The following is a 24,174-nucleotide window of genomic DNA, read 5'->3' as shown; positions in this document are numbered from 1 at the left end:
TGAGCCATCAATCTGACACAGATTTTGCCTTTCTTTTATGACTCTGTATTGAAATGCTTGGGTTTCATCTCAATTCTTTTATAATCAAATTAATTTTTGCAGTAAAAATGTTACTGGTGATGAATCAGATTTCCCATCAGTTAGGAATGAAGACTGGTTGAATTCTCTTAACTAGCCAGTACTGCAAGCTCACAAACTCCACTTCAGTAGATCAACAGAAACAAAAAGTGATGAGCATGTCTTTAAAAACTAGGCCATAGCTTTGAGGACTAATTTGCCAGCTCTTCAACCATGTGACCTAGTGCAGGACTTCTTGTAAAGAAACTGTAATGGTGAGATTTGTGTATGATAAATGACTAATCAAGATGATCTGACTTGGACCCTAATTTAAAAAAAATCTACTGCCAGAGGGAATGCATCACTTTCATGTTATTATGACAAGAGGATTTTTTTCTGCTTGTGAACTTGGATAATTTATGACTCCTTTTTATTGAGCAGTATTAAGTATGAGAAAAGAGGAGTTGGGGAGAAGGAGTCTAAACCACAAATCTGCTTTTTTTGGGAAATGCCTGTGTTCTGACAGAAAAGGTCTGTGGAAGTGTGCTTTGAGTAAGCTGTTTTCTGAAGCTTGTTTTTTGCTTGTTCATTTGTGATCCCATAGGTGTCTGAATGTAGCTGGCCAGTGAGACAGGCACCCAGTTTGCACAATCTCTATGCTGTATGTAAGAATATGCACAACTGGCTACAGCAGAACCCCAAAAATGTGTGTGTCATCCATTGCATGGTAAGTTGGCCAGTAAGTCACTGCCTCTGAAAAATCTGGCAAAATTTTGATTCCCAGGAAACTAATGTGCAAGGATAATGAGAAGTTTGTAACAGTGAATAAACATAATGAGCCAACATGCAATGGTGTCTTGCCTGCCCCACTGTCCTGGGGTAATTTAATACGCAAATCCTAAACTGTAGAATAAAGATGTAATCTTACATGTTTGCTCATCACTAGAGAACCATATGATGCCCACTATAATGGCAAATGGTGTCAGCTGTGGCTTTGACTGTTATCATGGTTGGTTATGATGTTTCCAATGTAGGCTGCTTGCAGATGTTAAACAAACAAAAAATGGTGCTTTAAACTTGGTGTGCTTTTGTGCCAAGCCCAGCATATGCCCAGAAGAGGCAGCATGTTAATTGGACCCAGCTCGCCCATGTATAAATGGGATGCTTTAACAGGGCTTTTTTGGTACTTTTATCTAAAACTGATTCAATCAGCTATTAGATTGCACAGAATTATCTCAAGAACAAAAAACCCCACTGAAACCCATGATATACTTTGACTTGGCTCCACAGTGTCTATAATACACTGCTTCTTTCGGTAAAGCGCATGGGTTTTTTTTAATGTCTGCAAGCAGTCATAGATTCTAGCTTGAGACTGATTAGGAGGAATGGGGAGAGAACTTCAAATGATACAAAAAAGATCCTGCCATTATATTGTGGGTCTGTGCTGAAAACTCAGTGCAATAACGGACTGTTTGATAAATGACTTGGATAGAAACAACACTAAAGGCGGTGGGGGAAGGAGGGGGAATTTTGGCTGCTTCTTCTGTTGGCTCTGTGACTGAAGGAGATGGGCTGCTGTTTCATGAACCTTGACAAACAAATCTGTTAATTTTATAGGGTCTGTTACAAACCCATAGGTATGGAAACCCATTTGAGGTTTAAGCACTGGTAAGAAGTTGAAGAAGACAGTGGAGTGGGACATGAATCTGTGATCCATGGTTTGGCCTGTAGAACCTTTTAATATTGAGAGTGGGGGATGGGAAAGAAAAACTTTATTTGTTTCTCTGCCATTGAATTTGCAGGGCTGGCAGTTCTTTGCAGCATAAATTTGAAATATCTGGGCAGATTTCATGTGCAAACTACTCTGAGCTCTGTAAGTTTCTGCTTTTCACAGTAGAACTGCACTTGCACGGAAACAGTCAGCTTCTCCAGACCATGCAGGTTTCCTTCCCTGAAAGGAAAGCTAAACACATTTGCCTCCCTCAAGTCTGACAAATAACAGGTCTTGGAGTCTTAGGATCTTAAAGGATCTCAAAGGATCTTAGGGTTAAAAGACATCCTCTAACATCTCAATTTGTGCTGCCATAAAATTTTTATGCCAGCACACATTGAGAGTAAATAGTTATTGCTATCCTTTATCATACCACATCAAAAGAACATCAGTGGCACCACAAAAGATGGCAATTAGTTCTGCTGCTTTATTGTGGTGATGTCCATTAATTGTGTGGTGAGAAAGTATGGGTAGCCTGACCTGCTCGTACTCTCCAGGCAGGTGGTCTGGGGGGACTGAGGGCCCATCAGCCCTCTGAAGCACCTTCCCACTTTCTCCACTTAAAGGCACCCTAGGAAATCTTGGAGTGCCTGTCCATAATGGTGGGGAAGCATAGGGGGGGTGGAAAAGGGAAGTGTCCCTGGCTCAGCAGGGGGCAGGTCTGGCTATCACAGGAACAGGTCTAGCTGAGTGGAAGAAGCAGGGGGATCTCATCACCTTGTCCTGCACTGAGGAGGGGCAACATTTCACCCAATGAAGCCAATGAGCTGTATCATGACACGTGGCACAGTGGATCTGTTTCATTTGGTGACCATCTATTTCTGGCTCTAATGACACAGTGGTTTTGTAGGCAAAGACGGGTTCCAAGAATAATGTTCAACAATAAGCTTTCTCAACCAGATAAGTCCTGAAGAGGACCATTCTACTGTGATATGGGACACAAACCTGTAGTCCCTCTTCAAGTGCAGATTTAAGTGTTTCTGAAGTGTCGGAAGAGTTCAGTTGTCCAGATTCAGCTGGGTATGAAGGTCCAGCATGCTTCTGCTATGGCAAATACTACATGATGGCTGGCTTGCTTAGCAGATGTTGTTAAACAAATAATTACAAATATTTATAGGGTGCTTGTAATATTGGAAGCAACACAACTTCAGAATGTGTAGTTAGTTCAAAGATAAAACTTGCTCATGGGCACTCAAGGGAGACCTGAGCCTCAAATTACTTTAGCTGAACCATATCAGACCTGCTGTGGTATCTTGAATCAGTTTTTTTGGAGCATTAAAGCACTGAAGGAAGACTTTGTATGAGCTCCTCTTAGCTATAATGCTGGCACATTAAAGGGATCTTTCGGAAATGCTTATTGTGATTTTTGGTTGTGCTGGAGTGATGTTGTAGCCATGATAGTTCAGAAACCATGTGAGAGGAAAGAATTTTTGTGGGTAGTATCTTTTATTGAACTAACTACATAGTTGGGATAAAGTGAGATGCAAGTTTTTGAATGCAAGGCATTCTTCAGTGTTGTGGCTTTGCGTTTTACCAGCCACCTAAAGGGTGTCTCTGATTTTTGCTGTTTGTATTTTATCTAACAGGATGGTCGTGCAGCCTCAGCAGTTCTGGTCAGTGCAATGTTCTGTTTCTGTCATCTCTTCTCTAATCCAGTCCCTGCTGTTCAGTTGCTAAACTCAAAGAGACCTGGGATAGTACTCTGGCCATCTCACAGAAGGTAGTGTATGTTATATAGATGCAAATCAGGCAAACCTGAAACATTAAGCATGCTTAACTTTGATGTATGTGTGATAGTGGGTGGGGGTGGCTTCCATCTCATTAGTAGGTTTAGGCTTGTAGTCCACAAATGTGCAAGTTTATTTCATTTAAAGTTCTAAATGAGACTACTAACATGCATGAAGTGGCTTATGCAGTATTTCTAAGAACAAGGCCGTATTTGTTGTCTGAACAATCATGGAGAAGTTTGTATGGTCTAAAATATTAAGCAAGAGGTGAGAGCTGGGAATTTCTAAGTACTAAACTCAGATCCAGTAATGCTAGCTTGCTCTGTATTTAAGACAATTTATTTAACCCATGTGTCCTTGCAATAGTAGTGACTAGTAACTGAAGGCTATACATATTTAGAATGGGTTTTTTTCTTAGTTGCAAAAACCTGAACACAAGTTTTAGTTCCTTAGACCTTCCTGCTCTAAGGATGACAATTCTCTAGTTCTTGATCAAGACAAATCTCAAAACCCCTTTCATTCAGTAAGATTTTTCTTATAATAGAAACAGTGTGTTGGCAGATTCTCTCAGAGGAAACAGGAGAAACTGCAATGACAAATGTGTAGAAATATTTGTTTAATCTACTAAAATGCTTATCTTATACAAGTACAGGTGAAATAATGGATGACTTTGAAAGCAGCACAGCTATTTACTGGCCCTTCTTGGAACTGAGCCATATTGTTCTCTTACTTTCTCTGAAGTGCAGTATAAAAGCATGAGGCTGGAAGGGAGTAATGTGGAAAGAATGTAAAATTTTCTCCTTCTGATAGTCTTTCTCTTCAGAAATGTACAATAGGAATGTAAGAATTCTGATGTCAAACTTAGTATCTTGATGATGGTAAATACAAAATAATTTCAAATTTTAGAACTGTACAAACTGTAGGGCTTTCACTGCAACTTTCTGTTGGAGCTGCTTTTAGAGTACTTTGAGCAGTGGTCATCCAGCCTGGTGGGATCTCTTGGTAATGGTTGTCTTTATTTACAGATACCTAGGATATATTTGTGATCTAATAGCAGACAAGCCCATCCATCCTCACTGCAAGCCTCTTACAATAAAGTCAGTCACTCTCAGTCCAGTCCCCTGTTTCAATAAGCAGAGAAATGGCTGTCGACCCTTTTGTGACATTCTTATTGGAGAAACCAGAATTTTTACCACCTCTCAAGAATATGAAAGAATGAAGTGAGTTGCTATGGGTTTCTTACCTCCTTGTAGCAAAACCATATTTTTATCACTAAATGAATCCAACTTTCTAAGCTCTACTGTCAATTCTGGCAGTAACTGTAAAGCAGCAGGTTTCCTGTTTGCTTGATGAATTGGCACTAGAAGTGAAACAGCTATTGGAAGCCTGATGCCTAATATTAAAATTCAACTGTCTGAACACCTATTGTGAGGGCTTATTCCTGGTATATTTTAATATGTGCCAATTTCATTGGAGTGTTTGTCTTGTGTGGATCAGCAGCTAAGGAGCACTGAATGCTGTTTCCAATCATTACCTGTGGCTTGAATAGAGACTGATTGTATGTGAAGTTAATTGGACTTTTTTGATGGCACTCCTGAAGTGAGTGTACTAATGCATTTCAATTCTCTCTCCAAAGGGAATTCCGTGTTCAAGAAGGAAAGGTCCTAATTCCGCTGGGAATAACTGTCCATGGTGATGTTGTTGTTTCTCTCTACCATATGAGATCGACCATCGGGGGACGGCTTCAAGCAAAAGTATGGCTTGCTTGCCTTGTGATTCATATGATGGACACAACCACTCATGATTACAAATAGGTGCAAATGTGGAGTCAAGGCTGACACTCTAGTCTTGAGGTACAAGGAAGCTGCTTAGCAGTGGACAACTAGTGGACTTCCAACCATGTAGAGAAATCGAAATGGTCAAATCTTCTTGCCCAAATAGGCCAAATTAGGATGGCTTGTAGCAGTTCAGCAAGCCAGCACTGTCATATGGTGACTATATTTTGCTTTCCAGAATCTGTACTAGCCTTTAGTTATGTCCATCTCAAGTCCTTGTGACTATAAAGAGACGTGAAAATGAAAACCAATGGAATAGGGCTTTCTGCAAATTCAGGCAAAAAGCCTGGAGTTCAGAAACTGAACAAACCTCAGAGCTGTTGTCGGGGAGGGGGAAGAATGGCTTGCATTCAAAAGCTTGACCAAGTCTATCTTGACCATGCAGTTGGTTCAATAAAAGATATTGCACACAAAAATCCTTACCTTACATAATTCCTTGACCATCATAGCTGCAATATCACTTCAGTATTACCTAAACTGAAAACTCAGTTTAGTCTCTAACCCCCTTGTGGGTGTGCTAAATATGACAACTCTAAATGTCAACTGCTTTGCTTAGCAAAGCATGCAAAGGAAGGAGCAACTGTACTATACAGCACAGTGTGCTGTAACTGGTGCCTTATTTTGATGGTACAGGCAGGTGCACATTGGCTTGTAACAGAATTTGGGGAGCACAACCATAGTTGGTTATTGGTATGTACGTTTTAACCTGCTGGTCTCCTCCCCATGTTATTCACCAGAGTTCAGTCTTGGGTTTTAAATAGGCATAAAGTCCTAATAGTTTTGAGTGGTAGTTTGTCCATGCCTGAGGCTTTTTGGTTCCAGTCTGTAGAGTGACTATAAGGAATATTTCTCTTCTTAATGTACCATCTCCATCTTATTTGAGAGAGCAGGCTGGAAGTCCAAGGTTTTGTATGCTCTCTGGAATCATAATATATTTTCAGCATATGTGGAGTATATCTGTATGCTATGATGAACTGCTATGCAGAAATAGCTCAACTAGTGTAGGTACTGGAAACAGTCTAGTAGCACCAAAGCTGCAAGGCTGGTGCTGTGCTAATTTTTGTCTAGGTTGACTCCAGAACTAAAATTAGCTCTGATATTTTTTTTCATGGCACACTTTTATGCTCCATATATATATAATCACAATGGTAGAACAGCTGTCTGTCAGAACACTTGTATTACGTAAAGGAGCTAAAATGATATTTCAAGCTCTTTTAGACTTTCAAACAGGGGTGTGAGGCCTAAACATTGAAGCTATCTTGAACTACAAGAAAGAAAACATTAAAGGAGGCAGGCATTGCAAGTTATGTACATTAAAATGCATGCATAGTGACAGAGAGGTAGAATGGCTTGGCTTGGTTGGCTGCATGTCAATACTAAAACTGTTTTAATATCTCTCCCTCTCTTTTTAAGATGACAAATACACAAATATTCCAGATTCAATTTCATACTGGATTCATAGCACTAGGAACAACCACACTAAAATTCACAAAGTAAGTATGACTTAAGTCAGCATGCAGATCCTAGCTCCATTTAAGTGTGTCACTTGCAGATAGATGAGTGATCTGACCACTGCTGGCTTGTTGTGATAAATGATCAAGATGTGTTGGCACAATAATGAGAAATGGCTGCTGATTTAGGGGTTTGTTTTTTTTAATGGCTTTGACATATAACTCCTTTTCTAAGGAACAGTGACAAATAGCTTTCTTTCCTGCTCCTAACACTCAGGATGGTGTTTATCAGAGGTGGTAATATCTAGCTCTAGTGATATTATCTAAAGTGATGTGTTGATTTCATAGACATTAGTGCTGGAAAGGACCTTGGAAGATCTTTGAGTCCAGCCCCCTGCTCCAGGGGCAGGAAGTCAGCAGGGGTCATAAGATCCCAGCAAGATAAACAGCCAAATGTCTCTTGAAGGAGTTCAAAGTAGGTGCTTGAACCACCTTCGGCAGCAGTCTATTCCAAACCTTGGGGGCTCGGACAGTAAAAAAGTTCTTCCTTATGTCCAGCCTGAAACGATCATGGAGGAGTTTGTGACCGTTTGACCTTGTCAGCCCATGGGGCACTCTGGTGAGCAAACGCTCCCCCAGATCCTGGTGAACACCCCTGATAAACTTATAGGTGGCCACCAGATCACCCCTAAGCCTGTGCTTTTCCAGGCTGAAGAGTCCTGTAGCTCTCAGCCTGTTGTCGTAAGGTCTGTTTTCCTGACCTCTGATCATGCACGTAGCTCTCCTCTGCACTCTCTCAAGCTTCTCCACATCCCTTTTGAATTGTGGAGCCCAGAACTGGATGCAGTACTCCAGCTGCGGCCTCACCAAGGCCAAGTACAACAGGAGAATGACGTCCCAGGATTTGCTTGAGAAGCATCTAAGGACGCAAGCCAACGTTTTGCTCGCTTTACTAGCTGCAGCATCGCATTGAAGGCTCGTGTTCATCTAGTGGTCAATCATGACCCCCAAGTCCCTTTCGTCCATAGTGCTAGCCAGCGTAGCTCTGCTGAGCCTATAAGCATGATGCGGGTTTTTCTTCCCAAGGTGGAGAACTGTTGATATCCAACCTGAGGCCAAAGCATTGATGAGTAACTTCCCTGCATATGAACTGCAACTGGTGGGTGTTGTCAGTAGGGAGAGACTAGAAGAGTTGAGGTTGGAGGAAGTATTTTGAGGTTTGAGCCATTTGTTCCATTATCTTTTTGAATCAATATGAACTTGGAGTTGGCAGGTAGCCAAAGGAACATCTCCTTTCCCAGTCTGGGATGGAGCTGGTACATCAAGGATTGCAACCAAGTGATTTTAAGGCAAGGAAATTCCTTGGGGAAAGGAAGACTGGCCAGAATACAGATACACAAACCACAGGATGAGTAGAAGATGCCTTCCATAAAACAAAAAGGCCTAGGTGTAGAATAAATTATTTTGGGGTGTGGGCTAGATTTGCCTCCGGTTAAATTGAGACAACTTTGCTGTTTGGGGCTTCCTAATTTGGAGAGTTGTTCACGCTTACATTTTGGCTGTTTGCAGACGTTTAAAAAACAAACAAACAAACAAAAAAACAACCAACCCCCTCCTCCCACCTGCCCCTAAAAACAAACAAACTAACTCCTAGAAAAACATGCTTTACTGGATGAAGCAGCATGTTACTTCAACCTGGCTCTGCAGCATCTGTATAGATGGGGTGCTTTAGTGGGGTTTTTTGGCACTTTTATCTAAAGCTGATTCAATCAACTGTTAGGTAAGTGCCAAGAAAGCCCTGCTAAAGTGCCTGATCTATACAGACACTGGGTGAACCGGGTCCAGCTAATGCACTGCCTCTTCTGGGTGTGTGCTGAGTTTGGTGTGGGAATGCACCAAGTTTAAAGCACCATTTCTTAATTAAAAAAATTTTTTTTTTTAAATGACTGCAAGCAGCCTTATGCTCCTGGGAGAGTGTTTGGCTCTAGCTGCCTCAGTGCTGTTGAATGGGAGTGGGAGCCCAAATCCTTTTACATTGGCTTCACTTGTTTCTGGGGAGTACAAAGGTGAAGTGAAATCTTCAGAAAACTTGTCTTCCTGTTCCCTCATCTTGGGCAATTACTAAAGAATAACACTTGCCTACCTGGTTGCCTCTATTCAATTAGTAAGAATATATTTGGCAGGTTACTTCATCCTACTACTCCTTATTGACCAGAGGCCTTCATTAAAGGTGCTAAGAGAGCTGTCTCCCCATATGGATGGGAATGCATATTAAAGACTTGTGTGCCTGCAGAAAAACTGCTTCATTACTTACCAAACTCTCTGTTGACATCTAGGCCAGAACTGGATGCATGCGACTCTCCAGACAAGTATCCTCAGTTGTTTCATGTTATGCTGGAGGTAGAGATACAGTCTGCTGATAGACAGACCGAGCTAACTCCTCCATGGGAGAACTTCACAACAAAAGACATCAATCCCAGCATTCTCTTCTCCTCTCACCAAGAACATCAAGATACCCTTGCTTTGGCAGGTGAGAATGGCATTGGGTTGTGTATGTTCCTCAGCTTCTAAAACTGGTGCTGGAATTTGCTTTGCTTATATTAGCCTGTGTTTGGTGCTCTGTGGTGCAGGTAGAGGCCCAGTGGATGCACCTCAGGATAACCTAAAGAGTGTTGGACAGGGTGCGTTCTTCTCCTCTCTGAACTGGCAAGGTATGTAGACTCGGCCTTCTAACACTTATTAGAACTAGGAAGACACTTTTTTTTCCCCATTACTTTGAGGGAAATAGTGTATATTCACAAAGAATCCCATTGGTGGTGTTACCTTTTTATTCCCTCCAGTTTTCTGGATTATATTATACTTATGCTGCAGTTGGAATTGAAATGAATGCCCCCTGTCCTTCTGAGGTGGTGTACTCGGTGTCCACTGGCTCAATATTTGACTGAAGTCTTACCTTGCTGATTCAGCAAAAAAATATACAAAGATAGTTGTTTTAAAACCCTTTACTTTCCCGTTGGCCTATCATTACTTTCCTGTTTCCTATCATTCCCATAAAAGGATTGGATTCCCCAATTGAGGGGAAGAGAGTGGTCTGTTGGGATGTATTCAACACGGATGTTTCTTTCAGATCCCCACCTATAGTATAGTTTAAAATGGGGAGGGGGCAGGTGTAGGGGAAGGGATCCTTTTTAGCAGCTATGCCACATACAGAACCTAACCTGAGAATTCATCTGAGGGTGGTTTGATGTTTAATCAACTTTTTGCATGACACTGAAACTGGAGATTATTACTTTGCTCTGCATCATTGTAAGGCTTAAGTCAGCCCAAATGCTCAAATAGACCTAGGAAGTCCTTCAGTTTTCATCTGGGCTCTTGCATTTGCTTCGTAGGTTGAGCAAAGTCTATTAACTTCCCAGTTGGTGAAATCGGCAACTATAAGCTAAGCTGAACTCTGCAAATGACTTCTGTTTTCAATTAAGCACCATTTTTTTTTTTTTTTGTGTTGTCATTTTGGGGAGGGGGCTGTGCACATGTATAGTCATGTAATAAGCTGCCCTTTAAATCTAAGGAACCAACAGCTAACACGAATTATTTTGATCCCTTAGATCAGAAATCTGACAAAAGCAGTTCCCACCCCACCTCGGAGGATCGGGCAGTGCTTGTGCATGAAGAAAGCGAACAGTCGGATGATGAACTCTTGTCCCTTTCCAGTCAGCACAGTAATGCAAGTAGTGACAAACCTCATGGAACCCCAAAACACAGCAAGAAGCAGCAAGAACCTCCACTCCCACCGCCACCTGTGGATGTTGATCTGCTGGGTCTAGATGGTAGCCCCATGAGCAAGAACGTCCCCACTCAGTCCACTGCTCTCCCTTCTAATTCAGACTTGCTGAGTGATTTGTTTGGGGTTGGTGGGCCGAGTGCACCTGGTCAAAGTGGACAGTCAGCTGCTGAAGATGTCTTTCATGTGGGTGGGACTGGGTCTGCGCATTCGACCCCTCGGCGTTCTGCAGCTTCAGCCTCCCCATCTCCCTCCCCAAGAGTAGGAGAAGGTAATACATAATCCAGTGTTCGATTGGCACAAATGTACCCTACACTCCTATCTTCACAATATTGAATGCTCCTTTCTGAGCTATTGAATTTGAATTAGAGACTATTTGGGGAGGGGAGGGGAGGGGAGAGGAGGAAGGAGGGGGAATAGTCTCAATTCCCTGGAGAATATCGGAGGCCCAGCATGGAAATTGAGGCAATTTGCATCAGCGTGTTGCTCTTGGGAGTCTTTGCTGCTGCAGTTTTCAGTGGTACCTGCTATTCTGTGTGTACTGTTGGAGTGTTAGGATTCTGTTAATATGAACTAATTTCCACCCCAACATTCTTAGGGAGGGATCTCAAGAGGTCCTAGCTTATTCCCCTGACCTTGGGCAGGGCCAAGTATACACAGACTATCCCAGACAGATAGTCTAACTTGCTTCATAAGAAGCAGGGGAAGGGGTGGTAGAAATTCCTAGCAAAAGGATATGTAGGTAGCCTCATCTAATACTCAATTATAGTGATGGTAGGTAGGGTAAAGATGCCCCTTTTATACACTGACTAAATCAGAGATGCATAAGCTTTTGTGAGCCAGAGCTCACTTTATTAGATGTTGTGAAAAGACACAAACAGAGCCAGCTATCAAATAGAGTGGTGATTTGAGTATGCAATATTTTGTGTGTTAACATCTAACCTTTGCCTGTCTTGCAAAGCAAGCTGACACAGTGGACATGGAACAATTGATCTCTGTCCTCTTTATACAACCTGTTGTATATTTAAGACAGATCAGGTACTTCTCTCTTTCTTTCTTACCCTCCCAGTCTTCTCCCTGCTTCTGAAAAACCCAGTTCTTCTGATTCAGGGGTGGGCAAAATATGTCCCGTGGGCCAGATCCGGCCTACCAGGCCATTCTAACCAGCCCACGGGGTCCCTAAAAATTTTAGAAAAATTAATATTCATTTGCTTCTGGCTGCCTGTCAAAGATGGGAGGAGCCAGGGGCAGTAGGACCCAGGGGAAGCCAGCAGGACTCCAGTAGCAAGGCCAGCCTGGCCCCCCCACACCCTCCCCTCCCAGTTGGAAACCTCTGCCTGCTACAGATTTCACTGCTTCACTGTATGCTTACCTGCCACTCCAGTACCACGTGGCTCCCAGCTGCATCACTGGACTGTGGGAGCGCAGGACCCTTGCTGGTACCCCAGGGCCAGGAATGGGAGGGTATGCTTGTGTTCATAGGATGAGTCCCACATGTGCACCCCACCATACACATGCACCCACACACCTCAGCCAACCCCCACCCCCTCCCACATATCCACACACATACTTACATGCTATTCATAGACTGTAAGGGACCTCACAAGATCATCGGGTCCAGCCCCCGTGCACTAGGCAGGAAAGATGACTGGGGTCAGGTGACCCCAGCAAGGTGACCGTCCAGTCTCCTCTTGAAGCTTTCCAGGGTAGGTGATTGCACCACCTCTGGAGGGAGCTTACTTCACAGTCTGGACACTCTGACTGAAGAAGTTTTTCCTAGAGTTAAGCCTAAAATGGTCTTCCAGAAGTTTGAGGCCCTTACTCCTGGTTTTCCCCAAGGATGCCCTGCCCTGAGCCCTTGATGTATTCCCTGGATGTAGTGGTAAGGTGCTACCAGGTCCCCTCTTGGCCTTCTCTTTTTCAGGCTGAAGAGGCCCAAGTCCCTCAGCCTTTCCTCATATGGCTTGCCTTGCAAGTTTCTGATCATATGGGTGGCTCTTCTCTGGACTCTCTCAAGCTTTTCCACATTCTTGTAGAAGTGCGTTGCCCAGAACTGGATGCAGTACTCCAGCTGTGGTCTCACCAATGCTGAGTAAAGCCAAAGAATCACTTCCTTGGTTTTACTTGAGATGCATCAGTTGACACATGCCAGAGTATTGTGTGCCCTGCTGGCTACAGCATCACACTGACGGCTCATGTTCATACTACGGTCTGTTATCACCCCTAGGTCCCTTTCAGTCGGAGTACGAGTCAAATTGGTGCCACCAAGCTTGTAAATGTGTTGGGGATTGTTCGTCCACAGATGGAGCACTTTACACTTCTCAATGTTGAACTTCATCTGGTTCCAGTCTGCCCAACTTGCTAGCCTGTCTAGGTCTGCCTGTATCTGCAGCCTATCTTCAAGTGTGACCACACTCCCCCATAACTTGGTGTTGTCCGCGAACCTGGCCAGTGAGCTCTTCACCCCCACATCCAAATCATTGATAAAGATGTTGAAAAGCACTGGACCAAGCGTGGACCCCTGAGGGACACCACTGGCCACTTTTCACCAGGCTGAGACAGATCCGTCCATTGAACTCTCTGGGCCCTACTCTGCAGCCAGCTTCCTACCCACCTAACTGTCTCATGGTTAAGCCCACAATCCTCCAACACTCTCTTGAACATCATGGGATACCAGATCAAAGGCCTTTTGGAAGTTTAGGTATATAATGTTGACCTTCTCTCTCTTATCCAAGTGGCAAGTTACCTGCTCATAGAAGGAGATGAGATGTATGTAGCAGTCTGGATCTGAGCCTTCTGTCAGTTGGGGTTTCTGTTCTGATCCACCTCTATCCTATGGACACATGCATGCATCTCTCGTGCTTTCATCAGGCAAATATTGGGTGAGACATTCTCTTCTGACTGCTTAAATGTGCAAGTCAGACAATCTAGACTGGAAACAGAACGCAGGAGCTTGCTTGTGGGCTGAGCGTAAGACCTAATTGGAGTGAGACTGCACTTGTTTGGGGGTTGGAGGGTTAAGTGAAGAGATGCTATGAAGGAAGTGCTGAGGGACAGAGACTGAGAAACCCAAACTAGATGGGAATATAGCAAAGTACCTAAGAAACAATTTGGTCAGACTTGCCAGTTGTGAGCTTATAGAATTAAAATTACTGGCCTGACTTGACTGCAAGTTTGAAGGAGCAGCTGCTCCTGGGCTCTGCATGAAGTCTATGTGTGTGGGTGTCTGTGTGGAGGTGGGGGATGTCTAGAAGAACCTTGAAGTCTGAGGGGTTTTTTTTTCTTTTTCTTTCCCTGTGCTGAACTAGAATCATTTCAAGAAGTCCTTTTTGATCCTCAATGACTTTCTGGTAGTGAACTTCCCAAGTTAACTTGGCAAATAATTGGTTAATAAAATTGCTTGCCACAAGTGTGTTTTATTGATGTGGTATGTAAGCTATATCTTCAGAGTGAAAGATGAGCCAAGTCTCTGATAGCACTACAGTTAGCGGCAGTAAAATATCTATTGTGTTTGGTTGTATTATAAACTTCCAGAAGATCCTGAAAGCCTACTAGATCAGTGGTGCTAACCCTTTTTTCCCAGGATGGGCTGTGCCTGGTCTGTCTGTGTGCTGGATCCAGCCGGTGGCCTGATGAGGGTTGTGGGGAGAAGGGAGGCATGGTTTAGCTCTGTTCTGTCGCACAGAGCTTGAGAATTTGGCAGCAAGAGAGGGTGTCAGATTCCCCTCTGGCCACTGCTCCGCCACCACCAAATTTTCCAACCCATGGGGAGCTCCACAAGCCAGATGCCATGGCTCCTTGGATCACATTTGGGCTGCAGGCTAGGGTTAGAGGACCCCTGTATTACACTGAAGGAAACTAGTGCTCCAAGTCTAGAGGGAAGCTTCATTTACTAGTGCACGTAGACACCAGCAGGATTACTTGTGAGCAGAGCTCTCATTGCAAGTCACTTGTTGTGGTTTTGTCCGTGGTGAACATGAGACTTAAAGATGAGGCCATGGGTGAGGTAATAGAGGGGAGAGCTAGTTGGAGTGACTGTGTGTGGCGAAGACAGTCATTCTGCTCCAAAGAGGACTTATGGGTGTGAGCAGGGAGTGAAGCATGCTAAGAGAAGAGAGATACAAGAGGACAGAGCCCTGAAAGCAAGAACAAGAGCTTGCATTTGATGTGGGAGGCACCAGAAACCAGTAATAGAGAACTGAGAAACATAAGTATTGGTACTGCCAAATGACTTAAGCATGCAGTGCACAGAGCTGCAGGTGGTCTTCCCTAATCTTTTACATTCACAATATTATGGTAGTTTCGTTTGAACATTGCTGATGCTATGTCCTCTCTCTTCTCTCCTCTCTCTCAGTATTCCTAAAAGGTAGCAGCAAACAACCTGTGGGTTCAGGGAGAGTAGTGTTTTTAAATACCCAATGCCATGGATTACATGTATACCAAAAATGAAGCTTATGCAAGAGCTGACCTCCAGTTGTGGGTACCAGGTAGGGAAAGGAAACTTTGTACATGCAGGAAAGATGGTAGTATATATTTAAGGCCATATCTATATAGTCAACTTATCCCATTGTACAGCAACTCCCCTCTCCCCAGCAATGCCATGCTGCTCTGCATGCGCTGCCTTTTAAATTGGAAGAAGTTCAGCAGTGGGGAAACTGCAGGAACTGTTGCAGGGGGAAAACTGTGTGGAGCAATGCAGGGTTCTTGAAGACACTACTATAGGGTGAGTTTTTCATTTGTAAATGTGGGCTGATTAACATGGCAACAGGATACTTGGCATCATCCTCCCACCCATAATAGTGATGTGCAGATGTGGCTATAGTGCTTTGTTTAGAAGGTGGCCTGTGAAAAAGCAATAGCATGGTATGTTTGGTGTGTGCCACAGTATGCTTGCTGTGTAGACCTGGCCTCCACCTTTCTAATCTTGGAGACCTCCAGTTGCAGGCAGGGGAGAGCTATATGCTACTTCCAGTTGTGGGACTGTCCCCGTCTGTTGCTTACAGAACATTCAAGTCCCAATTCTTACATGCTTCCTACTACTGCTGAAATCTAGGAACTTCCCTGGATATGACAGATGGGATCTGCATCTGTTGCCACAGTCATAGCTGACAGCTAGTTCTACGTTCTGCAGAACTTGACTGGAATACTTGTATGTACTAGTGAAATAAATATTGGTTAAGAGTTTCTTTCCCTGACTCTGCATGGCCTGTGGTGGGTGTTGGGGAAAGCTTGGTATGATTAGGAGAAAATGACACGCATGCATTTTTACAGCAACAGCATTTGACCCATTTGGAGCTAGCCCTAAGCAGCCTGGTCCAGATCTGCTTGGTTCTTTTCTTGGTTCACCAAATGTCACCGGTGATCCTTTCCTTCAAGCAACAAGAAGTCCTTCACCAACAGTACACAGTGATCCTTTTCAGATGGGTAAGGAACTCAGTGTCTTGCATTGCACTTGCACTACATCCCCTTTCAAATGCCAGAGCAAGCCGTTGGGAGCAAGCATTTATTTAGCCCTTAAACAATGACACTAAACCGCGGCTGCCTGCTGGAGAGTAGAAAGGGCTTTCAGTCTCTAGTCTTTCGGCTTATTCATAATCTGAAGTATGGTTAAGAAGGTTCTGTCGCACTAGCAATTAATATTTAATTAACCAGCTATTTGTGTACATGAATAAAAGACCACTAAATGGTGGTCTCTGCTGTTGTGCTCGTGTGCTTGAGGTCTCACTTGAAGTGAATTACCACCAATTGTGTTTAAACAAGGCACAGCCCATTAAGGCTGCAAAAGAAACCATAGGTCCCTTGGTATTTAGTCAAACCATCAGTCTTTTGGTTAAGCTTCAGCCCACATCCATATTGTTCACTTTTTCGGTGCAAGAGCTGTCAAATAGTTAGCCTTGAGCTAATTCATACTGAGGATTTTCAACCTTCCCTGACTGAAACACACCCCTCAAACTTCAGAAACTCACTCAAGTAAGGCAGGGCATGGTAGGAAGAAAGGCAAAATTATAAGAAGTGATTCTTAAATATCTGACATTATCTTGGCTTGGACTAAATTTGGGTGTTTAATTTTGACTAAGATATTTTGGTTTCACTTAGAGCATACTGGACTAATGAAAGAAGTTTAATCTCCCTCTTGACTCTATAGTGTACTAAACTGAATTATTAGGGCCTAGAAATAACAGAAGACTCAGGCAGAAGAGGGTGGATAACCTCGGTCAAGGAAGCTAACTATTTGTTTATGCTGCATTCAAGAAAAATCTTTTGTTGGTGTGATATTTATATGCACTTCTTATTGAGATAAAGCCTTCTGCTCTCTCATCAGAAATGTGATGACACCTTTTTCTTTGCTCTGTTTTTGTTTCAGTACTTTCTGCTGCTCTTGAGGATAGTGCCAAATGTTTTACTGAAATCTGAATGCTTGGTTTAGAAGAGTGGGGTGCCCTCAGTTTCTTTTACTAAAACACAGTATGACAGTGGCTCAGACCTGTGCAAATCTGTCAAGTCCCACACCACTTATTCCTTGCACATCAAATGCAGCATCTCCATTGTATCTTCATTCCCCATGTTGGAAAAACTACCAGAGCCCAGGGAGGAAATGGGATGATAGGGAAGGAACTCTGAGGAGTAGAAGATGGGTAATACAGACTGCTTTCTAGAATTATGGAAGGGATTATAGTGGGGAGCGTGCTGGGGGGACGAGAGTGAGGATGAGCCTTTTTTAAAACAGGGAAAGATCCTGATCTCTTGGGTCCGAGTTAAGGAGCAGACACGTGTAATATTTGAAACTTTTCAAATGACTTTGAAACCCTTCAAAAGGCCAATATTCAAATAGATGTGTGGGATAAATCACTTTGCATAACCAGATATGATAGCCCATAGTTTTTTGTTTTGTTTTTTTAAATCTAACTTCTTACAGCTGTACAGTGGGTCAAGCCCCCCAGCATCCCCCAGTGCGCTGCTCTTTTCTACCAGTTCCCTTCTACCCTTCAGGGTGATGAGCTGTAGGTTGCCCTGGCTGGAGAGCATGTTGCTGTGCGCAGCCCTGGCAATTCTTGAAACTCCAGCTGAGAGAATTGAGCTGGGGCTGTATCTGTCTGTAGCTGAAATGCTACTGTTTAAACTTTTTCGAAACCCATTATGTTTCAAATGCTATGCCTGTCCACTTGACCCTGTGTGCAAATTTTAGTTGACATTCTGCCATCCTATTTAAAATTTGGGATTCAACAAATCCCAAAAATGCTCTTTTTTTTTTTTTTTAAACAGCATTTCACTGTTGGCAGTTTCCAGCTGTAGAAAAGGTACCTGCTGTGTATCATGCTGCATGCTATAATTTTGCACCTCTTTCCTCTCTCCCCACCATTCCAGTGCAGTATAGCTCTACAGGGTTTTTTGGTCATCATTTGAAATGTTTCGGAGATTCTCTGTGATCAGCAACTAAAACAGGTGCACTTAATTTCTGATAAACCAAGGGCAAACTGACTGAATTAGCCTGCACTCAATTGCTGCAGGTGCTCAATTAAAGATCCTAATAGGTGGTGGTCACAATGACCCCGTACAGTCTTTAATCAGAGCAGAGAGGACTCTAGAAAAATAGTAGTTCATACAATGGAATAACACGAAATGCTTAAGTCTGCTTGCCTCGCTCTCAAAATGTCATGGGGTGGCTCAAAGAAAAAGGTTAGACTTCTAATAGCTGTTTTTAATAAATAAACAAATAAATTACTTGTGCCCCCATTGGCCATTTGGTAGTGAAAACCATCTTGAAAATCATGGTTTTGGGCTTTTTCTCTTATTCTTTGGAAGTTGGGTTACAGTGCTGCTTTAATTCATTACTTGATACATTCCTTTTTTTCTTTTCTGTTTTAGCGTCTAGTACACCAACTGTTTCCATACAACCAGATGTTTCAGGGGGTTGGGACTGGCCCAGTAAGCCAGGTTGGTATGTTACAAACTCCTACGAAGATGAGTTGGTAGGTAGGGGAGAGGATATAGGGAAAGCTGGTTCTTTTTGTGTTTCCCAATACAATACAATATTTGCCTTATTGCATTGATGGAGCAAAAGCAGCTAAGGTTCCTTGATTCAGAAAAGGACATATTAGAAATCGGGGGGGGGGGAAGCATGCTTCCTGCACACGAGAGATGTTAAGCACCTGAAAGCTGTCAGTTTTGAAGAGGACAGAATTGAAACTCCTAGTTGGAGTAAACAAAGTAGAGCTGTGCAAACACTTTCACAGCATGGAGAGGTTGTGTTATCTTCTAACTTACACACACAAAAAAAAAAAAGGCATTATGAGAAGTGGGCACAGCTTCTGCAGTATTTAATATCTCAAACAAGACCTTGGTTTTCAGTTACTGACGTGTGAACGGTCTTGGCTTAAATGAGGCCTTGATTTTGAACAGAAACTAGGAAATACTGCAAGCTTCTCAAGCAGCCAAATGAAGTGTCAACTCCAAACACTCTGGAGACCTACCTGTGTGTTTTGATATCTAGGTTAGAGAAACACACTACAGTAAGACTGTTCTAGCAAAATCGTAGTCTTCAAAAGCCACTACACAAAACAAAACTCCAAGCTTTTAGCCTCTGAAGCATCTTGCTTCATTGCTTGCTTACAGTCTCATAATTGTTGTGGAAGCAGTCTGAGCACAGTATCTTTCCTATCCAACCATGCTTTTGCATGGCTGGAGTGTAAAGGAAGTATCTCAAATGTAGGCGAGTGTGGTCAGCATTTTGGAACCTTTTGTTTTTCAAAGCAGAAAGTATAAGATTAGGATGCTCTGTATATACAGCGCACAAGCACAACTCACTCAATGTTCACACTAACACAATGGTGCTGCTCATATTAAAACTGGGATTTCTTCACTTTTTTCTTTTTTCAGCTGGCCTAAGTATGGGAAGCAAGTCAGCTGCTACCAGTCCTACAGGTTCCCTTCATAGCACTCCGACTCATCAGCCTAAGCCACAAACTCTGGATCCATTTGCTGATTTGGGGACTCTTGGTGCAAGTTTAGCAGGTTTGTTTGTTTTTTAATGATAAAGCCCACGTAGTTGGTCAGCTTTGAGGAGAGAAGATGAGTAACTAGGTATTTAAAGCAGATGGACTGCTGTTGCATCAGTTTACCATGTTTGCACCTTGGGGCTGCTTTTGTAAACCAATACTAAGAGGGGAAGGAGGCCAGATTCTTCACAACTATTTAAAGCTAAGGTTTATCTGAGCTTTCTGAAGAGTTGGTCAGGACTAACCTCAGACCATATGAGCTTCTAAGGTATAACAGCACAAGGCAGAAGTTACTTACCAACAGCCTGGCTTTAGGTTTTAACTTGAAGAGCTGGTGTCTTGTGTGTATTTGGGAGTGGGGAAAGAGGTTAAAGGTTTGTTGCTATTGGGTTTGAGTAGGGCTGGGGTGAACCAATTCTTTTTCTTTTCACCTCCAGAAACATTTTGGAGCCCTTGGAATTCTGCCTCTTAAGCCGTTTCCTCTTTCTAGGCTTTGATACCTCTTCCCAAGCGACCATCAGGGAGGTCAAACTTCTAGGGTCCCAATGCAAAGTTCAGTGTTGGGCTCCTCTTTTAGCAGACAACTGCACAAAGCCATAATCCATAACGTAATGAGGACACTTGAACACCCTAGAGCCTTGAGTAATTGTAAGATTTGCACTAACACCACCCCATGTCATATACTGCTCTGCCTCTGACTTGCTGTTCCATGCATGTCTCCTCTAAGGGTGGGGCTTAGGCTGCCCCCCCCCCCATTATAATCGGTGCCTGGCTACCAGTGACAGCATAGTCTACTTCCAGATGAGTGTTCCCAGCTGGGTTATCCCCCAAAATGAGCTGAGTTTAGGTTTTGGTTGTAAGAAGCTAACTTCCCCCAGTTCAGGTTGTAAGAAGCTGAGTAGATTTTTCATTCTCCAACTTCTTATCTCAGTGGAAGAGGAAAACAGCATTATTTTTTTTTCTTATAACTTTTGCTCTTTGAAGAACACGGGATGACATGGCTTTATCTGCTGTTTGTTTCCTCTTCTGCATCAGTATCAGCATGGTTCTGGAATTAGGTTTCCCAGTTCCCTCTGCTGGATTGCTAGTTGCTCTACAGGAGAAAAACATAGAACACACCAGGCATCATGTAAGAGATGCTAATGTGGTATTTTCTTTAGCTGAATTTGCAGCAGAGAGGTAGGCATTAAAAAGAAACAAACTCTCAGATTCCACAATATATGTACTTTTTTTTTTTTTTTTTAATGTTAAGTAGAGTTCAAATTCTTGGGTCACATGAACTCAAGCCTGTCTTGTATACATCAAAAACTAACTATTTTTGGTAGTGTAGAGGACTTTGCAGTATTGCAGTTTATAAGGCTTTTGGCTTATGTCCATAGACAAGTGACATCTATTGAATCTAGTCTAGAAAAGCATCTAGTAAAACTGGTGTCACATATATTAGCCACGGGAAACGGTGGTTTCCAATTGTAAGGCATAGGTAGCACATCGGGGGGCTATGTATTCTTTTGTTGGTTGGAGGGCAGCTAAGTACAGCAAACCTAATAGGACCCTACGTAAACTTAACAAAGGACAACACCTGTCTCTGAGCTTGGAAACAAAAAGGGTAAAAAAAAGGAAAATGGGCACAAAGGTCAAGGTAGATGCTTAAGGTTTCACAACAAATGAATGACTGAGTTGGAAACACATTCCAGTTGTCTGATTTAAAAGCCAGTGCCCAGTTGACTGGAACAAGTTACTAACCTTCTGTCCTTATATTGTAGGTGGTGCTTCATTTGCTAGCAAACCCACCACTCCAACAGGACTAAGTGGAGGATTCCCTCCAATGGGTTCTCCGCAGAAGCCATCTCCCCAGCCAATGGGTGGTGGCAGCTGGCAGCAAGGTCCTGGCTACTCCTGGCAGCAATCACAGACCAAGCCCCAGCCAGGCATGCCACATTCTTCTCCCCAGAACAGACCCAACTACAATGTGAGTTTTTCAGCAATGCCTGGCAGTCAAAATGACCGTGGAAAAGGACTGGCCAATTCTGGTGAGCTTTTAATATTTGGCTTCCAACAATTAATGGTGCTAACATAGCTCAATAAAAAACATATGAACTGCTTTGGGTTGGAGCTCATTCTCCAAATTGGTCCTTTCATGATCTTATGGGGTAGCTACATATTTTCTTTTTTTTTTTTTTTTTTGCCTTCTGGGGAAATAACAATTATGAAACTTTATAGTATTGAGAAGCTGTAGCCATAGTTCCAAAAATGGCCAGAACCATAGCATTTTGTTTTCTCCAAGTAAAACTTGAGTGCTTGGGACACTGGAAACTTGACCCTATATATTATCAACCCTCCTGAAAGTCTAAGTTGGTTTGTTTGGGTTTTTTTTTAAGCTTTTGGTGAGGGCTGGGGAGAGGATGAAACCCAAATAGATATTACTTATCAGAATGAAAAAGCTAGTCATTGTATAAGAATGTTGCTTTGGTGGGCAGTGAGAGGAATGTGATGTCTACTTATCCATTTATTTCTTGCAAGTGAAGAGCTTTGATCTTTTTATTTTTAAGACTCGAAACCAAAAGTGTCTGCTGATTTTGAAGACTTGTTATCTGGTCAAGGCTTTAATGCCCACAAGGACAAAAAGGGACCCAGAACAATAGCTGAGATGAGAAAAGAAGAAATGGCCAAGGAGATGGACCCTGAAAAGTTAAAAGTAAGCTGTGTGTGGCTTTTTCATTTTTGAGAATTGTGCAGACATTGCTAAGAGGAATATCCATTGTCAAATGGGAATTGCATTTAAATACTGAACTTGTAGAGAGAGGTTTTTTTTCCTTGAATGTTAAGGACAAACAGGGCTAACCTATCAAACCCCTGATGCCAGAAACCATTAATCTTCTTTTGGTTTAAGCTGTCGCATTCCTGGACCCCAAGCTATATAAATATACTGCATTAAACACTGTTGCCTAGCTGAGCTCCTACCTTAAAACTCTCTATAGTGGACTTGAATTTAAGTACAGTCTCATGAGCCACCTAGTTTTCTAGTTGCGTTCCATAACAATAGCTGCCATCTTTAGCAAACATTGAGGTTCAAACCAGCAACCTCCTTAGGTAAAGGCTTGAATTATTACTGCTTGATTTAAGAAAACAACAAAATCTTTCTAGCTGGGGGTGTAAGCTTCCTATGTAAAGAGGCACCACTAACACTTGCTTGGAAAGAGCTGATCAGCTCTGACCCACCACCAAACTTGGTATTGCCAGTACCACAATCTTAAATTTTATAGTTGATATATCTCAAAATGTTTTGTATATAGTTTCCCTAGAGTGACTATTTTTCTTCCTAAAAAAAGCTGCTCTGTAGTACATCTGTGCAAATATCTTTGAACCAAAGCAAGCCAGTGCAGTGTGCTCTATCTGTCCTTCTGTCAAACTTGTTCAGTAACTAGAAACAAGTTTTATTCCATCTTCTCACACATTTTATGAGGGAAGGAGGCAGCTTGATAGTGTTCAGTAGCAGAAATTCTTCAGTTGTCTTCAAGAGAGAGAACATCCCTTGAATATTCCTGCACCTCTGGACTCCCATCTTGCAGTATGGTGTGTGTGTGTGTGTTGTTTTGATCTGTCTCCATGAAAAACAAAGCAGTTGCTCATCAGTACTAGTGTTGTAGTCTGCCAGTTCAGGGTTGCATTAGTTCTCTACTGAATCTTTCTTTCTCCTCTCACTCCCTCTATGGATTAAATGCCAACATCTCATCTGGGCTTAGAAATACCAGGTCAGAAACTAAATCTGTAGCCATCTGCAGTTACAAAGAGAGGGGGTGAGAGCAGCTCAATCAGAAGCCAAACAGTCTTGACAAAATATGATTAGTGTCAAAACTGTAGCGGTAGCCTTTCAGACAAGTGTGGGGCTGGAGCACAAATGTTAGACACTAAGTCACTGATTGCAACTGGTTGGATGTTCTTCATGCTAATTGTGTAAAAACCCATAGATTCATAATGTTAGGGTCGGAAGGGACCTCAATAGATCATCGAGTCCGACCCCCAGCTGATCCATAGGATACACCATTTGAGTAATATGCTTGGTTTTTCTCTTTAAAGTATGCAGTATTTGTCTTCCCACCAGCCACTTGTGTAACAATTGAAATTACTACTGATTTCTAACCCCCGTCCTCCTCCCCCATGGTCCCTGGCTCTTTTTTTTTTTTTTTTTTCTTCTTCCTCTTCTGTATGTAACCTCAGTGAGTCATCTGTGTCAGAGTGATTTAAACTACTTCCTTTTTTTCTTTCACATTAATAGGAATATAGATTAGGCATGAAACTGGCAAAAGATGAGAAACTGCCTAGGCTATGTGTAATTTATTTTAGCTACTGGATTAAATTTCTAGTTAGTCAGCAGAAGGGAAGCTTTTAAGACCAAGTCTTCAAATGTTTAAAACAACTTTATGGCCAACCTTTGTACTTCTGCTCTTTGGAAAGAATTGGGAAGACCTAATTAAGGCTGGAGAGGCTGGATACCTTCAAGTCAGCCAGCCCTGACAATCTACACCCCAGGGTACTCAAGGAGCTGGCGAGCATCA

The 24,174-nt window shown here is 42.7% G+C and overlaps 1 protein-coding gene across 4 annotated transcripts in view; it reads left to right on the top strand.

Annotated features, from left to right (window-relative positions):
• DNAJC6 (DnaJ heat shock protein family (Hsp40) member C6) overlaps positions 1–24,174 on the top strand; it is a 102,911-nt gene that overhangs the window by 71,125 nt on the left and 7,612 nt on the right. For 3 of the 4 annotated variants that reach the window (XM_025212539.1, XM_006030876.3, XM_025212540.1), the window contains 13 exons: positions 662–784; positions 3,415–3,548; positions 4,581–4,775; positions 5,192–5,309; positions 6,804–6,883; positions 9,178–9,371; positions 9,472–9,552; positions 10,447–10,893; positions 15,894–16,046; positions 18,489–18,557; positions 19,500–19,634; positions 21,382–21,648; positions 22,168–22,313. In XM_025212539.1, the coding sequence (XP_025068324.1) occupies positions 662–784; positions 3,415–3,548; positions 4,581–4,775; positions 5,192–5,309; positions 6,804–6,883; positions 9,178–9,371; positions 9,472–9,552; positions 10,447–10,893; positions 15,894–16,046; positions 18,489–18,557; positions 19,500–19,634; positions 21,382–21,648; positions 22,168–22,313 (2,142 nt within the window). The remainder of the gene's footprint in view (positions 1–661; positions 785–3,414; positions 3,549–4,580; positions 4,776–5,191; positions 5,310–6,803; positions 6,884–9,177; positions 9,372–9,471; positions 9,553–10,446; positions 10,894–15,893; positions 16,047–18,488; positions 18,558–19,499; positions 19,635–21,381; positions 21,649–22,167; positions 22,314–24,174) is intronic. The other variant, XM_025212541.1, reaches the window with a different exon arrangement.

This window comes from Alligator sinensis, unplaced genomic scaffold, assembly GCF_000455745.1.
Source record: "Alligator sinensis unplaced genomic scaffold, ASM45574v1 scaffold982_1, whole genome shotgun sequence".
NCBI classification, from domain to species: domain Eukaryota; kingdom Metazoa; phylum Chordata; order Crocodylia; family Alligatoridae; genus Alligator; species Alligator sinensis.
The sequence above is the reverse complement of the archived record's forward strand: the minus strand, read 5'-3'. Positions and strand labels throughout refer to the sequence as shown.